Source organism: Hemibagrus wyckioides, linkage group LG17 (genome assembly GCF_019097595.1).
Source record: "Hemibagrus wyckioides isolate EC202008001 linkage group LG17, SWU_Hwy_1.0, whole genome shotgun sequence".
Taxonomy (NCBI): domain Eukaryota; kingdom Metazoa; phylum Chordata; class Actinopteri; order Siluriformes; family Bagridae; genus Hemibagrus; species Hemibagrus wyckioides.
The window spans coordinates 6375828-6400778 of NC_080726.1; the positions used below are offsets into that span (position 1 = coordinate 6375828).

The window sequence follows — 24951 nt, forward strand, 5'->3', positions numbered from 1 at the left end:
TTTAACCTCGTGGCGCCGTATAATGACTATAACCCAAATGTCCCTGTGCTATAATGTATATGTGAGAGAATAAAGGCTGCTATGAGATTGGCAGTCACCAACCAAGCTGAACACCTAGGGAAGATTTTTGGAGCAATGTGCACTCCATCATAATCATCCAAACACCCAAGGGAATATTTTTTAGAAGAATGGTGTTCATCACTACTGAAATGTCCCAGACACTTGTAAAATTGCCATCAAGGAACATTGTAACAGTTCTAGTGGCTTCTGGCCCAGCAACTTACTAACACAATTTATGATTGGTTTTTTTCCCCCATTAGTCTATATGATAATATGAAATATTTGCCAATTTTTGCGTCAACATTTTGTCTTACAGGGATGCCCCGGAGTCAAGAATTTTAATTAAGTATCACTTATAATGAAGTGCATGGGACTTTATTTTTTTCTACTCTATTTGTGTAAATGAATTTGAATTATATCTTCCCTTTAGCATACTTGTTCTCACTGGGCATGATGAATATATTTCTTCATAGTTGTGGAAATAAATCAATGCTCAGCATTATTAAAGTATCAAAAAGAGTTCTTATAGTAATTTGCCTCAGCAATTCAAAAAAGCCTATAAATAATGGACCAAATGTGTTCTATCTTTGGAAAGTTTAGGAATTAAAAACAGCTAGAAGGAAAAGTAACTACAAAAAAGAGAAAATATAACAAATTCAAATAATGTTCATAAATAAATTTGTACTAAGAGCGTCTGTGTATTTTATTATACCATTTGACCTTGACTTTAATAACCCTTTATTCTGATACAGTTATTGTGCAATCAGAAAGACTAGACTGAGCTTACACGGAGATTGTTTTTATTTATTTAAGAGATTAGACAGGCTCAGGGATTTGTTAAATCTCAGTACAGCTGAGCCCTAAACTTTGGATAAGGTGTTAGGGGAGCTATGCTATGTACACTTGTCTTCACACATGGCTATACCTAATGAGACGTTTAACTGACAATAAACCATGTCTTGCATGCAGGCTTTGTTCTTCCAGTGCCTTGATCCTGATGGAACTGCTCTGGGGGAAAAAAGATGACCAGAAAGGGGGAAAACATCAACAATATAAAAGGACCACCCTGTTCTCACACACAAAGCTGAGCTGTTCTGGTCATTGTCCTTGAAAACTAAAAATCTCCTTTGAGATAAATTATGATTAACAAACCTTTGTGGAATGTTTTTGATATTAATGAACTGGGAAGAGCTACCTGTAGTGTTTGTGTAAAAGCGCGGGAAACTGACAGAGCTAGCTAGCTAAAGGAGAGAATGAGACAGAATCCGTAGTGACCTTCACACACACACACACACACACACACACCGCAATGCCGCTAACATTCACACTGAAGGAATTCAGTCTCAGTTACTAACAGCTTTAATAAAGATTACTGTGTGTGAGAGAGAGAGAGAGGTGTAGATTAGTCAGTGTTTATTAGCCACTCAGCTAGCTAGCTAATTCTGACAGGTGAGCTAGCAGCTAAACCCACTGACCAGACGGCTAATCCCATCCCACTGACCGCTAGCCGGCTAAGCTAACCACACAGCTGCAGCAAGCCGGCTAATTTAACAATATCTTAAACAATTTACTAATTAATCCCCCCCTCCTCCTCCCTCTCTCACTCACTCTCTCTGTCTGTCTCTCTCTCTGCTCCCCCCCCCCCGGTAAGGGAGCTGAGCTTGTGTCTGAGGTAAGAGTGATTCAGAGTTTAGTTATTAGCCTGGATTTTATGTTTTCTTTCTTTCTTTTGTCAGGCTTATGGTTTTGATGTTCACATCATGTTAGATTGAGTTAAAAGTAAACTCAGCTTCTGCTGCTTCTCCTGTAGTCATTACATCACTGTGTGAGGGGGTGGGGGGTGAGGTAGTGGGCAGGCCGGTGACAGGACAGTGTGATGATGATGATGATGATGATTACTCTGATGAACAGTAGTGTGTCAGATGGATGATGATGGTGTGTTTGAGTTTATTTTGATGTTTGGATGTGGGGGTCTGCATGATGATGATTCAGTTCAGTTTTATTTGTATAGCGCTTTTAATAAAGAGCATTGTCTCAAAGCAGCTTTACATAACAGACAGACAGACAGTCCTACATGTTATCCCAAGTGAGCAAGCCTGAGGCGACTGAGGCAAGGAAAAACTCCCTTAGAGGAAGAAACCTTGAGAGGAACCAGACTCAAAAGGGAACCCATCCTCATTTGGGTGACAGCGGAGAGTGAGATTATATTGTGCATTTATGTGTAGTCAGTTGTGTGATGCAGATACAGCATGTGTAGAATATTATGTAAATTAATAAGGTGGTTGTTGTCATCCACATAAGGTGGTGGTGGTGGTGATGGTGGTGGTAGTGGTGATGATGATTGTGATGATTACTCTGATGAACAGTAGAGTGTCAGATGGATGTCTATGATGATGGTGTGTTTGAGGTTATTTTGATGTTTTGGATGTGGGGGTCTGCATGATGATGGTGGTGATGATGATGTAACCCTGCGCTCACACAAGCAGGTGATGAATCCGTTTGTGTCACTTGAAGTTTTTGAGGTTAATGTTATTCCTGTTTTGACCTCTGACCTTTATGAAGGTGTGTTCAGTGATAATCGGGTCTCTGATCTTCCCAGTATTTCATCTGTATGGTATCATGAGCTGATCAGCAGTTCTTTGACTTTGTTTTGACCTTTGACCTGGTTCTTCTCTCTGCAGTACTCTGTGTACATGGCCTACTTGCAACTTTTAAAGGTGCAGAGCAAGTATGCAGAAATGACCTTTGACCCTGAAGCTGTAAATTCCCTGCCCTCTGCCCTTCTCCCTCCCAACACTGCTTCCTCTGTAGCATCTGAGTCGGCAGCACAATCACAACTGAACACACACACGTCATTTATACAGCCAAATGATGACTGGACAGAAGCTGTGATGTCACAAGGTTTATTTAAGGAGCTACAAGAGCTAGGACAGAGATTTTAGAACAGAGGACAGAGATTTTAGAGTTTAATTTCAACTGTGGGATCATGAGAATAAACAGATCCAATGTTCCCTCTTTTTAATCAGTTTTTCTTCACTACTACTTCACTACTTTTCAGTCTGTTGAAAATACAGTTTCATCTCCAGGCAATGTAGAAGACGTGACAAAGTTACAAGTGAACTGTCAGGAAGAACAGGCTGAGACAAATAACACAGGAGAAAGGATTTAAAGCTGTTCAGACAACGTTAAGGTTGCAGGCAATTGTAAAGCCATGGGCAAGTTATTTCACCTCATCAGTACATGACTTTTATTGTCTAAAGACTCAACATCAGATCGTAGAATATTATACTTAGGTAAAGTATAGACATATAATGGAAATATGGGCTTCTGTAAGAATAGGAGCTGGATATCCCATCCTGTCCTATCTCACCTTATCCCATACTACTCCATTCCATCATATTGCATCATACTGTATCCGATCCTATCCTATCATATCCCATCCTATTTGAACCTATTCCATATTATTCTATCCTATCCCATCCCATCATGTCCCATCCTATCCTAGCCCATCATATCCTAACCTATCCCATCCAAACCTATTATATACTATCCCATCCTAACCCTTCTAATCCTATCCTATCCCATCCCATCATGTCCCATCCTATCCTAGCCCATCCTATCCCATTGTATCTTATCCTGTCCAACCCCATCTTTTCTCACCCCATAATATCCCTTCCTATCCTATCAGATTCCAGCTCATCCTTCCTTATCACATCATATCTCATTTCAGTCAGTTCTACTCTACCTACGCCACCTCACACTATCACATCCTATCCTAACCTAAAATGTTAACACAGAAAAATATATATTTTTTAAGTATACGTCTGACTTCTGACTGATCTTTAACCATTTTTGTTGATTTGTTGTGCAAAATGACTATTCCATTTACTGTGGCTATAACAAAATAAAAGACGGATGTTGGAACAAAAATGCTTTGTCTATGGGATTTCCTTCAAGAACCTTTCTGGCAGTGTGATTTATAAATCTGTGCATCAGGTGCAGCTGCTCACACAAGTTATGAGTCCTAAACTGAATGTCATGTGTTTCTGAGAATGTTCAAGATGAAAACCTTTTCCACTAAAACAAAGATCAATATTTCAGCTACCATGCCTTGGCTGAAAATGAATTTAATCGGCGTTAAACACACGTCCCGAGTATAGCTGCTCAGAAGTGTTATAATACCTAGACTATAAGCCGTGAATAAATATCAAGGTGTTTGATTTGCAGATCATAGTGTGCACTCTCTGTGTATTCAACCCTGGCTGTAAAAACCACGGCCTGGAACTCTCATTAGCTGGTTAATTCAAGCCAAACTGGCAGTGAGCTTTTGTGGTGTGGTGTTACCAAGGAGAGAATACACATACTTATAAAAAGCATTTAACACCTGCTACCTGCCGATATACAGCTCTGGAAAAAAAAATAAGAGACCACTGCCCAATCTCCAGATTTGAACCCTATTGAAAACCTCTGGAATGCCATCAAGAGGAAGATGGATGATCACAAACCATCAAGCAAAGCTGAGCTGTTTGCTTTTTTGCAAAAAGAGTGGTATAAAGTTCCCCAACAGCAATGTGAAAAACTGGTGGAGAGCATGGAGCCAAAACACATGGAAATCAGGGTTATTCCACCAAATACTGATTTCTTAATGTTATTTAGCCAAAGCATTAACACAATTTGTTTACAAATTATTTGCATTTTGTTTTATTTGAGTTATTAAAGCTCTGCAAATATACTGCATGATCTTGGGTTATTTTTTTATGTGTTTTTTTCTGAATTTAGGAAAAACATTGTCAGCAGTTCACAAAAAATGAAACAAAACTATTCAAAAATCTCACCAATACATGCACCTGTAAGAAAAAAAAACATAAGAAACGGATTATTTTGCAGTGGTCTCTTATTTTTTTCCAGATCTTTACCAGCATAAAGATCAGACTGAAGTGTCCTTCTGCATACAATCAATGCTACTGATTGATCTTAGCTGTCAGTCATGACTGTTTGAGCTAAAAAACCTAACCAGTTACAGGAAAACCAAGTCCTTATTAGATGTAATGGTTTATCCACCATTACACACATTTCAGGTGTTTAGAAATGATTCATTCTTAATACATCCAGGTATGAGTACAAACCCTGAGTCATGGCTTGAAATTAACAACCACTCTCCATATCCGATTAAACTTTGGCAAGTCAATTAATTTAAATGACACTTTAACCAGTAACCTTGCACAGCATCTCAATCTAAAAAAAAAAGAAAGATGTCTTTATTAGGTAATTTACATAAAACAAGTGGGCTTGCACATGTATAGCATGACTCTTTATCTTAAAGCCATAGGGGTCATTTGTGTTTTGCTTATTTTTTTTTTTTTAAACCTTGAGGAAGCTTATACAGGCTAAATGTTTAGTCCATGTTGAATAGTGAGAGAAGAAGCATCATTTCATTTTTTTATTTTTGCACACAATCATACAGGAACAAATGGATGTCCAAAGCAAACAGGGGGAACGATTCATTTAAATTATCTGTTTGAATCTTATCAAATACATAAGATGTATTTGAGTGGCAATGTTTTAAATAAGCGAAAATATTTACTGGCTGCTGAACATGACGCCAACTTGCTAAAGGACACCTGAACATCACACCACTGACTATATCACAGTCTTCCACAAGCTGCTGTCCCGGCATTGGAGTCACCTAACTGTTTAAAAAGCATGCTGTAGCTGAAAATTTACAACTAAGAGGTCCAAAAATGCTCCTGCTCAAAGGCCTGACCTCAACCCCACTAAACAGCTTTGGAATAACTGGAACACTCACTGCATGCCAAGCTGTCTTCCCCAACATCAGTGCTTGACTTGGCTAATGCTCTTCTGGCTGAATGACCACAAATCCCCACAAAATACAATTCCTTGGTTTTGATCTTATGATTCCCAGTGATGATGTAAGTAGAGGGGAGAGGACAATTTGTGCTAAGTGACAGAGAGGATTCAGTAACTGTAGACCTATAACTGCATCTAACAGTAGGTTTATGCAATATAGCCAAATGTATGGGGATACAAGGAAGGTGTACCTAATAATCTGGCAAGGGAACTTGCACACTTGCATTTTAAAAAATGACACTTAGTTATCTTTCAGTATACCTCCTGAATCACCATGCAGCCAATTTCTTTACTCATTTTTTCCTTCTAAATAAGAGCTGTCACTATCAAACTCATTCGGGGTTCATGTGCAACCTGAACGCAACTTCAGGCGGCTGACTGACTGAAACAGAGTTCGTTTCTTTCTTGACGCCACCCAGGTTTCAATACAGCTTTCACACCTGAAACAGCCTTTGGTCCAGAGATGTTCTGTGTATATTTTATGTATACTGTAAATGTCTGTGTATATTTTCAGTACCTGATGGTGGAACACTGATGTTCTGACCTGAGCTGTATCTCTAGTACATAAATTTTTGATCACTCACCCGCCTCCTCCTGTGATATAGCTGTATCCTCCCTGGCCAAGCCCGTAACCATAACGCTCCCCGAGGAACACCGGCTCTGTGGGATCATAACAGCTGAGCAGTGCTTGTAGTCTGGGCAGGCTGAGGGAGGGAAACACAAACACACACACTTTATTACACTACTTTAAAAATTGTGTGGGCATATGTGTGGGCAGCTTTTTTACAGTAGGTCCAAACAAGCTGCCCACTCTATATTTTTTAAATGAATTAATAAAAAAATAAAAATAAAATAAAAAAAATATGTATATATATATATTTATATATTTGCCAGTTTCTCCCTTATTTATTCCCACCCATGATATAACTACCAACTACTTCATCTCTCTTCAAAAATGCTGCTCATGCTTCATCACATGGTGCAAAAGACAATCAGAGGAAAGCATTATTCACAATCTTCTGCATCCTTAAGCTCACAGATACCCACAACTGGCACTATAAGAACTTTTATGCTGTGGACCAAGAAAAGGAAAGAAACAAGTTACTTCTTGTTATCACTTATGCTAGAGCAGCTACACAGCTATACAGTCTTTTCCTTCCACTTTTTTTCTCTATTGAATAAAAATAAAACACAGTTTATGTCATGTGACTGATTCAGCAATAAGCCTCCACCTTGAAGACTTCTTCATGGCAAAAACTTCACAATATAGTGATCACCATAGATGTCCCTGCATAAGGTATTACTATAGAAATAGCACATTACAATGAGCGCAGTAATATGAAAGTAATAATGCAGCCAGCTCTATTATCAAAGAAGCTGATACAAAAATTCAATCAGAATGAGCTTTTAACATTGTTTTGGCAAAGAGTCAAACATAATACCCTGCCCTCGAACTTATTTTCCACCTTGCTAACTGTACAACTGCACAGATCACTACTTCCATCACCAATTATCCTCTCTCCAGTGAATTCAGAAGACACAATTTAATACAGGCCTATAATTTCCCCAGAAGATGAAAATGCCATAAAGGAAACCTCTGTATCATTTCTATTGATTAATCTCTTTCCCCATGAGGAGGAAATTCACAGACACTTACATTTATCCAGGGAAACAGAAGACAGATTGTGAGAATTAGAAGCAATAGAAAAGGAATAATCCATCTCACCTAATAAGTGTGTCGTCATCTACGATGAGTAACCAGTCAGTTTTTGGTACAGCGTTGCTTACGTATCTCTTCAGGATGGCAAAGGTTTTCCCACAATGACCTGTGAAACAATTACAAATGTGATATGAAGGATCAGTTGATCTCAGCTTGAAGATAGTCGCAGACCATTTCGAGTGCTCATGCTGACCCCTGTCCTGCTACCTACAGTGGGCATGTGAGCATCAGAACATCATGTGGATATCTGGGAGCATGTGTGTATCCTTAACCGGGATGTACTATGGGAAGAAGAAAAGCCAGCAAGGGCAGTGTAATGCTCTGGGCAATGTTCTACAGAAACCTTGACTCTTGACATTTATGTGGATGTTAATTTGACATGCCTACCTAAACATTGCTGCAAACCAAGTACATCCCTTCATAGCAACAGTATTTCCTAATAGCAATGGCCTCTTTCAGCAGGATAATGCTCCCTGCCACACTGCAAAAACTGTCCAGGAATATTTGACTTGGAAATGACTTGGAATCCAAATTCCATTGAAGCATCTGTAGAGACTCAACCAAATTTACCAAACTTAATTTGAGCTGCTGCTAAAATCTTGGTGCCACATACTACAGCTTAATTACACACACAGGCCATCGCAATTATTTTCATGACCACGCAAGTGTATTTCATTTGGTATATAGATTAGTTATAAATTTAGGTTCAAGGCTGAATAATTTAAGCACAGCACTGCATGGCTTTTCTGAGGACACTGTGACTTTTTTTTACCTCTGCTCGAATTCTGGCTAGACATAAACGCTGACAGTCAGTTACTCTTTAATATCCCTTGAATCCTTGTGTGACTTTTCTCCATAGGACTCTGAGATGCCCTTGTCTGCAGGCAGAGCATAATTCGTTACTTCCTGTCTACTCTGTCACATGATTATTTGATTCCTTTAAACTCTGATTATCCACCAAGACCATGGACTTGTATTAACTCTTTTTACTTGTATTAACTCCCCTGGTTTGTCTTGTCCATGTTTAACATTGAGTGTCTTTGTCATGTTGCACTCTACAGTGGTGGTTAATGGCTCATAAAGAAGCAGACACTCAGGAATTTATGAATTTTAGTTTTTTGTAAGTTTATATATAGCATAATACGGGGCAATATATTCATAGAAAACTTTAAAAAATACCCCCAAACGGTTAATTGCTTCTGTCTTTAAAGTAAATGGTGATATCCAACCCACCATTTACTTTCTGCTCCCTGAGATGCCCCAAGTGCTTCTTCATAAGCATCTAAAATTTGCAGGTGTTATCCAACAGAGGGAAAAACACATGTCTCTAACTGAAATCTATCAGAGTCCTGACTCATTTTATATTAGACTCACAGCCAGAAAATCATTCATTTGTTAATATAGATTGGAAAATGTCCCATGAGTTGATTTCTATTCCGGTGGCTTTGGGTTAAATACATATCAAAAGCATTTTCAATATATGAAAAAATCTGGGTTTATCGGCTTATTGGTTGCTGATAGTTCTTGTTCCTATGTGCATTATAAATAGAGCCAAAAAGTGTAGAAACAGAAACCCAGAAAAGACATGAGGAGTAAGGACGGTGTATAATGAGTGCTCTCTGTGTGTGTTTCTGTGTCTGTGTGTGTGTGGTAACAAAGTGTGAGAACAAAAACAGTGAATGTAGAACAGAATGTGCCGTTGTCGTGTGCACCAGAGGGAAGAACAGGACTCTCTTCCACAATAAATATTAAAGCTGCTCCTGTGATACACTCGCTGATCAATTTCCCCATGAACCACGTGTCCTCCAGGCTACAAACACTCTACAGCCACTAAGGGAACTCTTTCACCATGATTTCATACAAATTCCTATTACAATTTCTGTTCCCAGGTGTGAGAAAATCTACATCTAGCTACTCTCTATAGCTCACTGTATTGGACCATGATTTCAGGCTGCTATTTATACAACCACTTATGACAGAATAGTCCAGGTGCTCAGAATAGAAGAAGTGCGCGGAGTTGGCTGCCTCTACAATCGCAGTTTTGATTAATCTTTGAGCCGGGATTAGCAATGTAATTAAATCGGGACGCTTGGAGACAGTGAGAAAAGGTCAAATCTTTATGAGTATTTAGTGAAATGATGGTTTATATTATAGTCAAGTCATGCTGTTCATTATTATTCCACATTGATCTGAAGAGATTTTTAATAAATTGCCTTGCATTTCATTTTAGCAGCAGGTTTTGTATTCCTAAGTTGGCTCTAATATGGGAAAATACTTGAAAATATAATATTGTAGATAGATTAGATTTAACATTTTATTGCACACAGCATAAACCAAACGCACATGCAGAAAAGGAATCGGACCGGCTTAAATCATTTGATTCTGATGACAGGAATTACATTCAGCAGTATTTAGACAAATATATACAACATATGAACTTTTCTAATCGGACTGAGCTCAGACAGATTATTTAGTTTATTTAGTCTTCAGCGTCAGAGCTTTGAAATGATCAGATATAAAGATGTCCCATTAAAGGTGATATCTGTTTAGATTACTATTATAAATTATAACTTATTTGTTCCTCGAATGATCTTGAATGGACAAAAAAGCTTAAATTATTATTTGTAAACTTAAAAAAAATGCCAGTGTTCGCAGGTTGTTGTGGGGTTACAGGAATTAAAAACTGTGCTGTTACTGGAAGACAATCAGCTTCGGCATTGTGGCAATGACTGAGCTTCCTGCAGAGTCACATCACACCATGCCGTAAGTGAATATTTTCCTATAACTGTATTCCTACAAAGAGTTCATTATTTTACAAAACTCCCTGTTTCTCAATTAGTATTTCAAGTTGGAATTTTAACAGGTGAAATCGCTGATCTTGACATGAAGGTGTTTCTCAGCATTGCTGTAACCAATTACTGGAGGCAAATGTGTGTGGGAGTGCAGAACGATTTATTTAAACATGGAAAAGTGAACTGGCAACACATAAGCACTAGGAGCAAAACTATCGATGGGAAAGCAACAAAGACAGTGACAACTACTTGGAAGAAAAAAACAAGCTAAACCAAAATGGCTTAAATAAGGGAAATAAAGACAACATAAAACAGGTGAGCACAATCAAAACACACTAAAGCAACAACCAGTGATGATAAAGGGGCAGAGACACATGAAGCGAAATAAAACCCATGAGGCAACGTGAAGAAACGCAACAGAAGACGATTTCATGGTTGCCACTGGTGGTCCGGTAGGGGCGTGTCCAAGGTAGCTTGTGATTCGAACTCACAACCTTCAAATCAGTAGCCCAACACCTTAACCACTGAGCTACCACATACACTATATTGCCAAAAGTATTCGCTCACCTGCCTTGACTCGCATATGAACTTAAGTGACATCCCATTCCTAATCCATAGGGTTCAATATGACGTCGGTCCACCCTTTGCAGCTATAACAGCTTCAACTCTTCTGGGAAGGCTGTCCACAAGGTTTAGGAGTGTGTTTATGGGAATTTTTGACCATTCTTCCAGAAGCACATTTGTGAGGTCACACACTGATGTTGGATGAGAAGGCCTGGCTCTCAGTCTCTGTTCTAATTCATCCCAAAGGTGTTCTATAGGGTTGAGGTCAGGACTCTGTGCAGGCCAGTCAAGTTCATCCACACCAGACTCTGTCATCCATGTCTTTATGGACCTTGCTTTGTGCACTGGTGCACAGTCATGTTGGAAGAGGAAGGGGCCAGCTCCAAACTGTTCCCACAAAGTTGGGAGCATGGAATTGTCCAAAATGTCTTGGTATGCTGAAGCATTCACAGTTCCTTTCACTGGAACTAAGGGGCCAAGCCCAGCTCCTGAAAAACAACCCCACACCATAATCCCCCCTCCACCAAACTTTACACTTGGCACAATGCAGTCAGACAAGTACCGTTCTCCTGGCAACCGCCAAACCCAGACTCGTCCATCAGATTGCCAGATGGAGAAGCGCGATTCCTCACTCCAGAGAACGCGTCTCCACTGCTCTAGAGTCCAGTGGCGGCGTGCTTTACACCACTGCATCCGACGCTTTGCATTGCACTTGGTGATGTATGGCTTGGATGCAGCTGCTCGGCCATGGAAACCCATTCCATGAAGCTCTCTGCGCACTGTTCTTGAGCTAATCTGAAGGCCACATGAAGTTTGGAGGTCTGTAGCGATTGACTCTGCAGAAAGTTGGCGACCTCTTCGCACTATGCGCCTCAGCATCCGCTGACCCCGCTCCGTCAGTTTACGTGGCCTACCACTTCGTGGCTGAGTTGCTGTCGTTCCCAAACACTTCCACGTTCTTATAATACAGCTGACAGTTGACTGTGGAATCTTTAGGAGCGAGGAAATTTCACGACTGGATTTGTTGCACAGGTGGCATCCTATCACAGTTCCACGCTGGAATTCACTGAGCTCCTGAGAGCGACCCATTCTTTCACAAATGTTTGTAAAAACAGTCTGCATACCTAGGTGCTTGACTTTATACACCTGTGGCCATGGAAGTGATTGGAACACCTGATTCTGATTATTTGGATGGGTGAGCAAATACTTTTGGCAATAATAGTGTATATCTACTGATTAGAAGGTGGCTCAGCTACCACTGAGCAACATATATCACCTTCGAAGGAATACATTAAAGGAATTTCTAAAGATCTGGTGCAGAAACAAGACAAATTATTACCCAGAGAACACCATACACACAGTGAAGCATGGTCGTGGCAGCAATGCTATAGGGCTGATTCCCTTTGTTATTTAGGACTGGGGCTCTAGTCAAGATTCAGGGACTCAAGGATAGCTCCAAATACTAAACTATTGTGGAACAAAACCTGTAGGCTGTTATTAAACATTGAAGATGAAGACAAATTGAAGCCTCATGCAAACAGTAAACAGGGACCTTCACCAGTTGTGACATCACAATGCTTTCTGCTGCTGCCTACTTTTAAAACAATATTTATTTAAATGCAACAACAACAACAATAATAATAATAATAATAATAATAATAATAATAATAATAATAATAAACCATGATTAAAAAAAGTTTAAAACATGCCACACTCACTGGCTTATGGGAATGAGGATGACAGAAAAACCAGACTACAAACTAAAGCAATGTGACTGTGTGTGTGTGTGTGTGTGTGTGTGTGTCTGAAGCAGGGCAGGCAGAACAGAATATGCCGTCGTCAGCAGGAAGCAGGAAGAAAAGAAATCTTTCACAGTAAATATCAAATATGTTCCTGCACCACACATTGAGTTGCCAGAGGAAAGAGAAAACTCTCTCTCCCCCTCCACATTCATACACTTTCATCAAGGTGTGAAAGCATGTGTGTTTTTAACGTGTTCAAAGCTTTGAAGGATGTAGACTGAATAGGAGGGTGGTGAAGGTAATCTGTTTGAAAAGCTTTGTAACTTCCTGTTTATTTGATGAGTAGTAAGTGATACGTTTCTGAACATCCGTCTTCTCCACGATGCTTATGTGCAATATTCGAGCTCTTGTGCTAATGTTTAATGTTTCTAAGGTTTTCTATTCACAGTGAGAATTTGTCAAGAGCCCTTCATGTCTTCTGAAAAATGCTGCACTTATAAACAAATTTAAATAATAAGGATACATACATTATATATATATATATATATATATATATATATATATATATATATATATATATATATATATATATATATATATATACACACACACCCAGTATCCCCTAAGTGGAAATGTCCAAATTGGGCCCAAAGTGTCAATATTTTGTGTGGCCACCATTACTTTCCAGCACTGCCTTAACCCTCTTGGGCATGGAGTTCACCAGAGCTTCACAGGTTGCCACTGGAGTCCTCTTCCACTCCTCCATGATGACATCACAGAGCTGGTGGATTTTAGAGACCTTGCCCTCCCCCACCTTCCGTTTGAGGAGGCCCCACAGATGCTCAATAGGGTTTAGGTCTGGAGACATGCTTGGCCAGTCCATCACCTTTACCCTCAGCTTCTTTAGCAAGGTAGTTGTGGTGTGTTTGGGGTCATTATCATGTTGAAATACTGCCCTGTGGCCCAGTCTTCGAAGGATGTCACAGTACATGTTGGCATTCATGGTTCCCTCAATGAACTGTAGCTCCCCAGTGCCGGCAGCACTCATGCAGGCCCAGACCATGACACTCCCACCACCATGCTTGACTGTAGGCAAGGCACACTTGTCTTTGTACTCCTCACCTGGTTGCCGCCACACACGCTTAACACCATCTGAAACAAATAAGTTTATCTTGGTCTCATCGGACCACAGGACATGATTCCAGTAATCCATGTCTTTAGTCTGCTTGTCTTCAGCAAACTGTATGCAGGCTTTCTTGTGCATCATCTTTAGTAGAAGCTTTCTTTTGGGATGACAGCCATGCAGACCAATTTGATGCAGTGTGCGGCGTATGGTCTGAGCACTGACAGGCTGACCCCTCACCCCTTCAACCTCTGCAGCAATGCTGGCAGCACTCATACGTCTATTTCCCAAAGACAACCTCCGGATATGACGCTGAACACGTGTACTCAACTTCTTTGGTCGACCATGGCGAGGCCTGTTCTGAGTGGAACCTGTCCTGTAAAACCGCTGTATGGTCTTGTCCACCATGCTGCAGCTCAGTTTCAGGGTCTTGGCAATCTTCTTATAGCCTAGGCCATCTTTATGTAGAGCAACAATTCTTTTTTTCAGATCCTCAGAGAGTTCTTTGCCATGAGGTGCCATGTTGAACTTCCAGTGACCAGTATGAGAGAGTGTGAGAGCGATAACACCAAATTTAACACGCATGCTCCCCATTCACACCTAAGACCTTGTAACACTAACGAGTCACATGACACAGGGGAGAGAAAATGGCTAATTGGGCCCAATTTGTACATTTCCACTTAGGGGTGTAGTCACTTTTGTTGCCAATGGTTTAGACATTAATGGCTGTGTGTTGAGTTATTTTGAGGAGACAGCAAATTTACACTGTTATACAGGCTGTACACTCACTACTTTACATTGTAGCAGAGTGTCATTTCTTCAATGTTGTCACATGAAAAGATATAATAAAATATTTACAAAAATGTGAGGGGTGTACTCACTTTAGAACATTCTATGTTCTAATTGTACCATATTCAAATCCAACAGCTGCATTCAGAACTACCTTCTTTATTTTTGATATATTTATTTTTCTACTGCAATTTTCCACCATATTTTCCAGATACACCTTATATGTTCTATTCCTATTTTACTGTACCTTACTTTTATTCCATTACCTTAGTATATCTTTTCACCTGAGTCTTAATTGGCTCTATTTTTATATCAATGGCCATCATAAAAAGCACACCTCCATCTTGTGACTTGAAGTTATCTCGTGTTATCTTGTGACTTTGAAGTTAATTAGGAAAAGGTAAACCTCCATCTTGTGACTTGAATGTACCTGACGTCGTAATAACGACTAGCCAGCTTGTAAATACGAACTTCCCAGGAAAGCTTGAACCCACAGATAGAAATTGACAACTCCTCACGGAGGACAGTTGGCTTGGCATGTCATTATATCCTTTATTCTTGTTACCTGGTGTTAATTGATTCTATTTTTATATAATAGGCTCTGTTTTTATATCAAAGTCAGTCATAAAAAGCATTTCACCACATGTTGTACTGTGTATGATTGTGTATGTGACAAATAAAATTTGAATTTGAATGACAATTAAAGCTTCTTGTCTTGACTTGAACCCTCTTCATTTCCCTCCACAGGCTTCCTGTAGCTGACCGCATCCTTAAATCTCCCTTACTAGACCTTGTCTGGAACACCACCACCCTGTCTCCTTGAGCTTTATGTCCCCCTGTGCAATCTGTGGTCAGTTAATGACTGACTGTGCTTCAGTAGGGGAATGAACTTCCAACCTCAATCCAGACAGGAGAAACCTAAAGACTCACCTCTTCTAATTATAATTAACTAACCACTTCACTAACTTACACTGCTACACTATGGATCTTGTTCCTCTACCATGGAAATAAAAATTGTGTATGGTAGTAACTACTTGTATAGTCCTCTGCTTGATATAATGTATCACTTTACTTGTACTTCCTCATTTGTAAGATGGATAAAAGCATCTGCTAAATGAATAGAAGTTAATGTACTATTTTGCCATATTACTGGATGTAGCTGAGACAAACTTAACCAGCCTAACTACTATCTTCACATCTCTTTAAAAAAAAGTGCTGCTTGGAATTAAATTTGTTCAGGAATAATAAACTAAATTTAAATAATAATAAAAAAACCAACCAAAAAAAAAAACCCTTGAATGTGCCATAATTTTACTTCAGAGAGCTTTCTCTTTCTCGTTGCTAGCCTCTGAGGCAAAAACTACAACCAGTTGGACATATGGTGTCAGAAAGATCATATTTTACAAGTTGAAAGAACATGAACGGTGCCAGTAAGTCATAATTACGAGTGGGATTTTCTTGGAGCTCAAAGTTTCTGAGTTCGAGGCATGTTAGTCATAAAAACAAAGTAGAAACAATGGATGCAATGTCTGTAGTTGATGGTAAATTAGCTAAAATTGAATGTTTATTCATCCCAAATGCTGATTTCAGTTATTATATGTTTGGTTTATGCAGCAAGTTATTGAAATACAAACACATCGGTTAACATTTAAGCACTTACTGAAGAGAAATAGGTGGTTTGATTTGTGTTTACAGTGGCAAACTGATTAACAATATAAAAAAGCAAAACACACCTCTCTGTTCATTTTTTACAAGTAGAGTTAAAAACCTTGCTGTATTTTTTGTAATTGATTAAGAAAAGGTGAACTTCCATCTTGTGACTTGAATTCACCTGATGTCGTAATAATGACTTCCCAACTTGTAAATACGAACTTTCCAGAAAGGCTTGAACCCACAGACACTAACAACATGACATGGAGGACAATTAGCTTGGCATGTCGGGACCTTAAACAGTCACTTGGAGGTGTGCCATTAAAGGAAAATAATGAATGCCAGTGAGGTGTGATATCTGGTCCTTTTGCATACATATTTAATGGTCTGAATCCAGAATTAAACCTTAATCGCTTAATAGCAAAGTCTCAAATTAACACTGACATGGAGATTTTTCTAAAGCATTTGCTCTTTTCTAAATCATTCATTCTTCCCTCATTATTGCTGCCAGTCATATAAGTAAAACGTTGAGATACAAAACTTTTTAAAAATGCTTAATGAATCTTTTATATGCCCACAAGACACCCTGTGATTATCTTAGGTTACTGAAATGAACCATCACTTGGTCCAGTACAGGATCAGAATAAGTAAATTCAGGTTGCTCTTTCCCTAAACACATTATGAATAATTGCTGTAGCAGGTTTTGAATAAAGATTAGCATCATAATTAAATCAAGCAGTCTGCTGATATGGAAACGAGGTCAAATCGTTATGACTTAGTGTACAACATGCTGTTTTACATTATATTCTTTGGTCAGATTTATCAGATGTAGATCCTCGAGCTTTGAATATTAATCAGAATTCAAAGTTAGCAGTTTACTAGGCATTCATTTATTTATTATTATTTATTTATTGTTCTTTTAATGCCATGTCAGTATCACTGACTATTGATACTGACATGTGGGGCAGTGGTAGCTCAAGTGGTTAAGGCTCTGGGTCATTGACTGGAAGATCGGGGATCAAGCCCCCAGCACTGCCAAGCTGCCACTGTGGGGCTCTTGAGCAAGGCCCCCAACCCACCCTACTCCAGGGGTGCTGCATCATGGCTGACCCTGTGCTCTGACCCCAATCCCCAAGGATGGGATATGTGAGGAAAGAATTTCACTGTGCTGTAATGTATATGTGACAAATAAAGACAAATTACTTATAACTTATTTTCATGGCAAGATCAGGGTACATAAAACATGACATTCTGCAAAATTTAACAGTAAATTAAAGTATTAAAGTATAACTTTTGAACAACAGCTATATAATGTCCTTCACATTAATATTCAATAGGAATTCTAGAAATATTCCTGGTGAGACATTTTGGAAGAGTATTTTCTGCATACTGTGTATGCTGTATATGAAGATGAATTTTATTAAAATCATTGTCTAGTATTTTTAACAAAAGATCAGTGCAATAGAACATTTGTTCTTGATGATTAAATTGTTGATCTTTGAGCTTTGAATGTTCATCAGAATGTAAAGTTGGCTAGTTCACTAGATTTTTATAAATTATTTTATATTTAAAGTTAGTTCTATTAATGCCACGTCATGTATCAATGGTTATTTTCATGGCAAGATCGAGGTAGATAAAACTATGTTTTATACGTAAAATCTTACAACTTCTCAACAGTGTCCACAACATCAGTTACATCACATCCTTCACCTGAATATTCAATAAGAAATCAGGGATTTTTTCTAAATATGTAAAAGCATGTTGTTGTGATGTGTTGCATCTTGTTGTTGTGTTGTGTTGCATCTTGTTTTGTGAAAAGCATTAGAGTGAATTAAGATATGCTTGACAGTCATTCTGGTGTTACAGGAACCACATATGGGCGGTTCTTCATTTAGTAAGAATACTGTACAAGTCTTGAGTGTCTATTACGGCATCTTCAATATATGTTCTGATCGAGTTCAGTATCAAAATAGAAGTGAAGGAAGTTTCTTTGATTATAAGATAAGATAAGAGAACTTTCTTAATCCTGAAGGAAATTATTTTGCCAGAAACTGCTTCATATATATACACTATATTGCCAAAAGTATTCGCTCACCTGCCTTGACTCGCATATGAACTTAAGTGACATCCCATTCCTAATCCATAGGGTTCAATATGACGTCGGTCCACCCTTTGCAGCTATAACAGCTTCAACTCTTCTGGGAAGGCTGTCCACAAGGTTTAGGAGTGTGTTTATGGGAATTTTTGACCATTCTTCCAGAAGCACATTTGTGAGGTTACACACTGATGTTGGACGAGAAGGCCTGGCTCTCAGTCTCTGCTCTAATTCATCCCAAAGGTGTTCTATCGGGTTGAGGTCAGGACTCTGTGCAGGCCAGTCAAGTTCATCCACACCAGACTCTGTCATCCATGTCTTTATGGACCTTGCTTTGGTCACTGGTGCACAGTCATGTTGGAAGAGGAAGGGGCCAGCTCCAAACTGTTCCCACAAAGTTGGGAGCATGGAATTGTCCAAAATGTCTTGGTATGCTGAAGCATTCACAGTTCCTTTCACTGGAACTAAGGGGCCAAGCCCAGCTCCTGAAAAACAACCCCACACCATAATCCCCCCTCCACCAAACTTTACACTTGGCACAATGCAGTCAGACAAGTACTGTTCTCCTGGCAACCGCCAAACCCAGACTCGTCCATCAGATTGCCAGATGGAGAAGCGCGATTCGTCACTCCAGAGAACGCATCTCCACTGCTCTAGAGTCCAGTGGCGGCGTGCTTTACACCACTGCATCCGACGCTTTGCATTGCACTTGGTGATGTATGGCTTGGATGCAGCTGCTCGGCCATGGAAACCCATTCCATGAAGCTCTCTGCGCACTGTTCTTGAGCTAATCTGAAGGCCACATGAAGTTTGGAGGTCTGTTGCGATTGACTCTGCAGAAAGTTGGCGACCTCTTCGCACTATGCGCCTCAGCATCCGCTGACCACTTCGTGGCTGAGTTGCTGTCATTCCCAAACACTTCCACGTTCTTATAATACAGCTGACAGTTGACTGTGGAATATTTAGGAGCGAGGAAATTTCACGACTGGATTTGTTGCACAGGTGGCATCCTATCACAGTTCCACGCTGGAATTCACTGAGCTCCTGAGAGCGACCCATTCTTTCACAAATGTTTGTAAAAACAGCCTGCCTGCCTAGGTGCTTGATTTTATACACCTGTGGCCATGGAAGTGATTGGAACACCTGATTCTGATTATTTGGATTGGTGAGCGAATACTTTTGGCAATATAGTGTGTATATATATATATATATATATATATATATATATATATATATATATATATATATATATATATATATATATATATATATATGATCTATATATACAAAATGTATACAAAAGTACAAAAAAGGTGCTAGGGAACTAAGACCATATTGCACATAATATGATATTGCACATGGTATGATATGTACATATTGTAATTATTGTGAAATTTGGATAGTGCACATAACAGCACAGCAATACTCTCAGTGTTCATTGTGTCAGCTCTTCTCCCCACTGAAAGGGGAGGAGTTGTAGAGGAGTAGTTTTGGTCCCATTCCACCCCCCACCCCGCCTTTTGTTTGAAATGTATGTGTTTATTACTGGTTTGAGATGCTGAGATTTGACAATCTGTGATTCTCAGTTTGAAGGCTTGATTAATTAGCATCAATGTCTGCTTGTTCATTGCCAGACAGCGCAATATGGCCTGGTATCCAGCAGAAACGCATGTTGCAATGTTTTATCTGTAAGGAGATCACTTTAGCAGGAATGTTAGCATTATTGGGGTGTTCAATCTTTAACGATTCGAGTGATTGAAGGGAAGATCTGCAGATTAAAAAAGTGCTGTTTTTGCCTACTTTCTTTCTGTTCTACAGCTAAGAGCAAAGCATTGGCCTCGAATAGGAAAAATGAAAATTTTGCAAATCAGCTTTGTCCAGGAAAACAATCAACTAGGTACAAATGAACAATTTTTTTCTAAAATATATACGACCAAATCCTGTCACACATGCTCTCATTATCACTAAGAACACAAATATGTGTTTGCTTTAATCAGTGACATGATTTTTCAATACAACAGTGCTAAGATTCATGGATTAATTTTCAGTATGAGCTTTATTCTAAAAGGAAACAGGAGAACCCAGAGGCTTCCGTGATATTTTAATTAATATAGAGAGTTTAAACAATGTACATAATTGTCAACTGTTGCAGATACATATTGGTTGTTAATTTAATTTGACTGATTAAATGTGATTATAATATAGAGCTCTTACATGAAATGTGTTAGCAGGTAAATAAAATTCTAAGAAATTAAAAACATTCATCACTCAGATTAATGTCTCTGAACTTTCCCTACTAGAAATATTGCATTATTTTATCACTGCTTCATTTTACTCCAACCCTCTTGATTAGTTGCACTTTATGGTTGCAGCTATCCTGCAGTTATTCTGAACTATTAATAGGAACTTTACCTTACTGCACTTGTAAAGCCCTTTACCAGCTTCATGCTTGGATTCTGTCCTGTGATAAAAGAATCTACCAAATAGACACATGCAAATATTTGTGATGTGAAAATGGAATATTTGGTGCATGCCATCTGCTGGCTTTTATAAACAGATGAGAAGATGCACATGGCTTTACTGAAAGCAGACATTAGTTACCTCAGTCACAGACAATTATGATGAATTTACAAGTTCATGAATAAACAGGAGAGGAGAAGGGAGGAACACGGTGTGCTAACAGCCTCCTGCAGCATTAAACAATGCCAGGGGTGGCAGAAATGAGGGCCAACATTTTGTGTGAAATCCCACCCTGTATTACTTTGCCAGCCCTAATGTAATCAAAGAGCAGTAACTTTGTTTTTCTTAGCTGAAGTAAAAGCATGGAGCTTGGCAGGCTTCCACCTCAAAAAGTGGAACACATCAGTTTAGACCAAGTAACATGGCTGCCAACAAGAAAACATTGTTTACTAAATAGAGAAGACGAGATGCACTGTGGTGGGTTGGCAGCCTGTCACCCGCCTTGTACCCCAAGACCCATGGAATGGGCTCCAGGCTCCCTGCAATCCTCTGTAGGATATATGCTACATAACATGGGTGGATGGATGAATAAATGGATGGAAGGATGAAAGAGAGACTTTGGCTGATGATTACAGTTCACAATTTTATTCATATTTTTGACAGAGTAATTGCTGTGGAATGAGGTGTTTTGGTTTGATCTGGTTTGGTGCAGTGGTTTGGTACATTTGGCTTGTGTTTTATTTCGTGTGTGTGTGTTTGTGTGAGAGAGAGAGAGGTTGCAACAGAGAGAGATAAAGTAAGAGACAGACAGACAGAGATAGATAGATAGACAGATAGATAGGAGAGACAGAGAGAGAGAGAGAGAGAGAGAGAGAGAGACTGTAACAGCTTTAGCTAGATGGGTATAGTAGAGTATGTGTTTACTTCCAGCTTTGGGCTTCTGTGCTTTATAAATACACCTCGCTGTCCTGTATGCTCTCATTTAGCTGATTGAGGCACTTAGCTTAAACAGTTTTAGCTGTTTGTGTTTCTCCTCTTTACTCTAACGCTAATGCATTTCGAGCGGAAATTTCACCATCCTCAACTGCAAGACCAGACTCCATTAAACTGAGATTATGTAAGAAGAAAACAGGTTTACAGTGTTGCATTATAGATGAAAATTACGTAGTGTTACTTTTCCGCTCTTTATTACACGACTGAATAGTGTAGTGAGAAATTGACCCCATTTAAATGTCTTCTCTGGCCCTTTCATGGCCTCATCCTTCCCTGATTTATGCCTCTGCTCCACACCAAAGCAGTGTAACAAGTGCTCCAGTGCCACTTCATTTAAGTGTTTCAAATTTGTATTCAGTTTAAAGAGTTATCTTGTTCAGATGACCTAGCTGACAGACAATACAATTTCCAGACATCTGTTAGAGACGTTGTATTGTTTCCTGTATAAATGTGATGGTAAAAGCTGCTTTCAGAATGTTTCAGCTTCTGTTTGCATCCCAGATTCGACTTTATTTTTCCACATTCAACAATCTACCTTCTGCCTCTAAAGACTGCGTTTCGATGTATAGGAAGAACGTTTTCATTTTCAAATGATCTTGAATCTAGTCAATTTTATGTACTATTACTTATTATAAGATTATATTAAACCAAACAAAAGATTATTAAGTGTATTTTAGGGATATTTTACCATTTTAAGCTTTACATTTTCAGATTCTATTGTCAGATAATTTTACTTCATTCTGGAAATTAATGCTTAAAATTTAGCAACAAAATAAAATTAAATAAAATTAAATAAGTTTAAATGAAATGAAATTAAGTGAAATTAATTAAATTTAATAAAAAAATAAATCCATAAAATAAAAAAAAAAAACAGTGTAAAAATATTACAAAAAAAACAGTGTAAAGATTTTAGGGATATTTTACCATTTTAAGCTTTACCTTTTCAGATTCTATTGTCAGATAATTGTACTTCATTCAGGAAATGAATGCTTAAAATTTAGCAACAAAATAAAATTAAATAAAATGAAATAAATTTAAATTAAATAAAAAATAAAAACATAAAAAAAAACAGCGTAGAAATAGTAAAATATATGTAGAGATAGATATTAAAATTCTTTTATTTGGTTTTATTGTATCTTATACTAAGAAATAGTATATAAATTTGACCAGATTCAAGATATTTGAACTTGCTAAGATGTCACTTTTGCACATCTCATTGTATACATGTTGTTTTTAAGATGACTTCACAGTTAGTGAGTGTCTTGTGCAGAGATTTGAAACAGTTCTGCATGTTCTCTCCATGTCTGTTTGGGTTTTCTCAGGTTTCTCTAGTGTTCTCCCATGATGGTAGATGGATTGACTCTAGGGGTGAGTGTGTGCATGAATGCATGGGAAAATTTGTCTGATGTGTTTGGGTGGCTTCACATCTCCCAGAAGATAGCCTTCACCATTACTGACTGGTAGCTGTGTTATGACATGGGATAGTTGACTGGTGGGTGGGAACTGGCCAAGATGAAATTAGGGAGAAAACAGGGAAAAATGTAAACCCAAAACTAAACAAACACACAAATAAAACCTAAAAAATAGATAAAATAAAATATAAAATGTACAATGATGATATAATAACAGAATTACAGAATTAAAAAAAAAACTTTTTTTTAATTTAAATGTCACATTAAACACAAATTAAATCAATATATAGCATTAATTTTTTGACAATCACTGTGCTAATTTTTGTCTTTCAGTGCAGTCACAATTAAAATATAAATCTCTCCTTTTGATTTTTAACCAGATTTTACATTGCTATTACTGTACTCTTGAGATATGTGCAAAAGAGAAACATATTCAGTTTTCGTGGCTTCCTCTCGTTAGCCTAAAAGCACGTGTTAAATGATGTCTTTTCAAGAACATCTCATCATTAACTGTGCTAATTGGAATACAGATAATAGTAAATGAGCATCTCGCCAAGACCAAGTATTTTGCACAGTTTAGCCAACATACCTCTGTCTGTATTGGGGACACCGAGGTCAATGGTTGGGATGGAAGGATCAGCGTGATCACTGTAGTACTCCAGATGTGCAGCTTGTTTCTCCCATGTCTTCTTCACCACAGGCACTACAGCAGATGAGGAAGCAATGAGTCAACACTAGCATACCAAGCTTGCAAAAATCACACAACCTTAAGATTTACTATCCTTGTACTGGCGTCTGCTCTAGAGTCAACTTCAGCATACCGAGCTTGCAAAAATCACACAACCCTTAAGATTTACTGGTGTTGTAATAGCGTCTGCTCCAGAGCAGACAAGAAAGCAAATTTACTGCAGCTGTAATGACCTCTATTACAAAACAACACGTTAAAATGTCTCATGAATAGTGTCTCTCGAATAACACTGGACTGGTTCTTGAACAGTTCTGATATAAATTATTTTGTGTTAGAAGTACCCCTTTTCCTGTATAAAAACATACCAAATACTTGACATGGTTCTTAAATCAAAGCATCTGCCATCACTGATGCCTGGTTTCCCATTTATGGTAGATATAACGTGCAGATGGAAAGTTAAGAGTCTAACAAATCCAATAAACCACAATTAAAACACATCATCAATTTAAAAAAAAAAAGTTCGCTAACAATACATAGTAATTAACTACACAGAAAGAATACACTGGTTTCCTGAGTTCTAAACATTGGAAAAACTTTGCAATACTATTCCTCCCAAGAATGTATTCTAAAACTACTCTAATGACTACTGAACTATTCCATACTATTGTATAAAATATCCATACCCGCAGATATATCAAAAAGAGCCATTAATTAATCACTATGCCTCATGTATTAGTGTAGCTTATCAATCCTGCATGTAATGCATGTAGCTTTATATCAGGGAAAAAATAATGGACAAAATTTTAAGGGATGGAAATTTTAGGGATGAGAAAAGTTCATCTATAGCACTGATCAACTCAACTATACTGGTTTCACCTCTTCAGCTACAGAAAGGCCCCATAGCTCTCTGTTTCTGATGTTCTTTGGGTTTGTGGTAAAATGTTCAATAAGAAAGATTCAAATTCTAGGACTGAGCATCCAAAGAACTTCATCAC

The 24951-nt window shown here is 38.4% G+C and overlaps 1 protein-coding gene across 1 annotated transcript in view; it reads right to left on the reverse strand.

The window, feature by feature from the left end:
• b3glcta (beta 3-glucosyltransferase a) overlaps positions 1-24951 on the reverse strand; it is a 158182-nt gene that overhangs the window by 9939 nt on the left and 123292 nt on the right. The window contains exons 11-13 of the mRNA XM_058414233.1: positions 23858-23971; positions 7655-7754; positions 6513-6632 (exon numbers count right to left, since the gene is read on the reverse strand). Coding sequence (XP_058270216.1) covers positions 6513-6632; positions 7655-7754; positions 23858-23971 — 334 coding nt within the window. The remainder of the gene's footprint in view (positions 1-6512; positions 6633-7654; positions 7755-23857; positions 23972-24951) is intronic.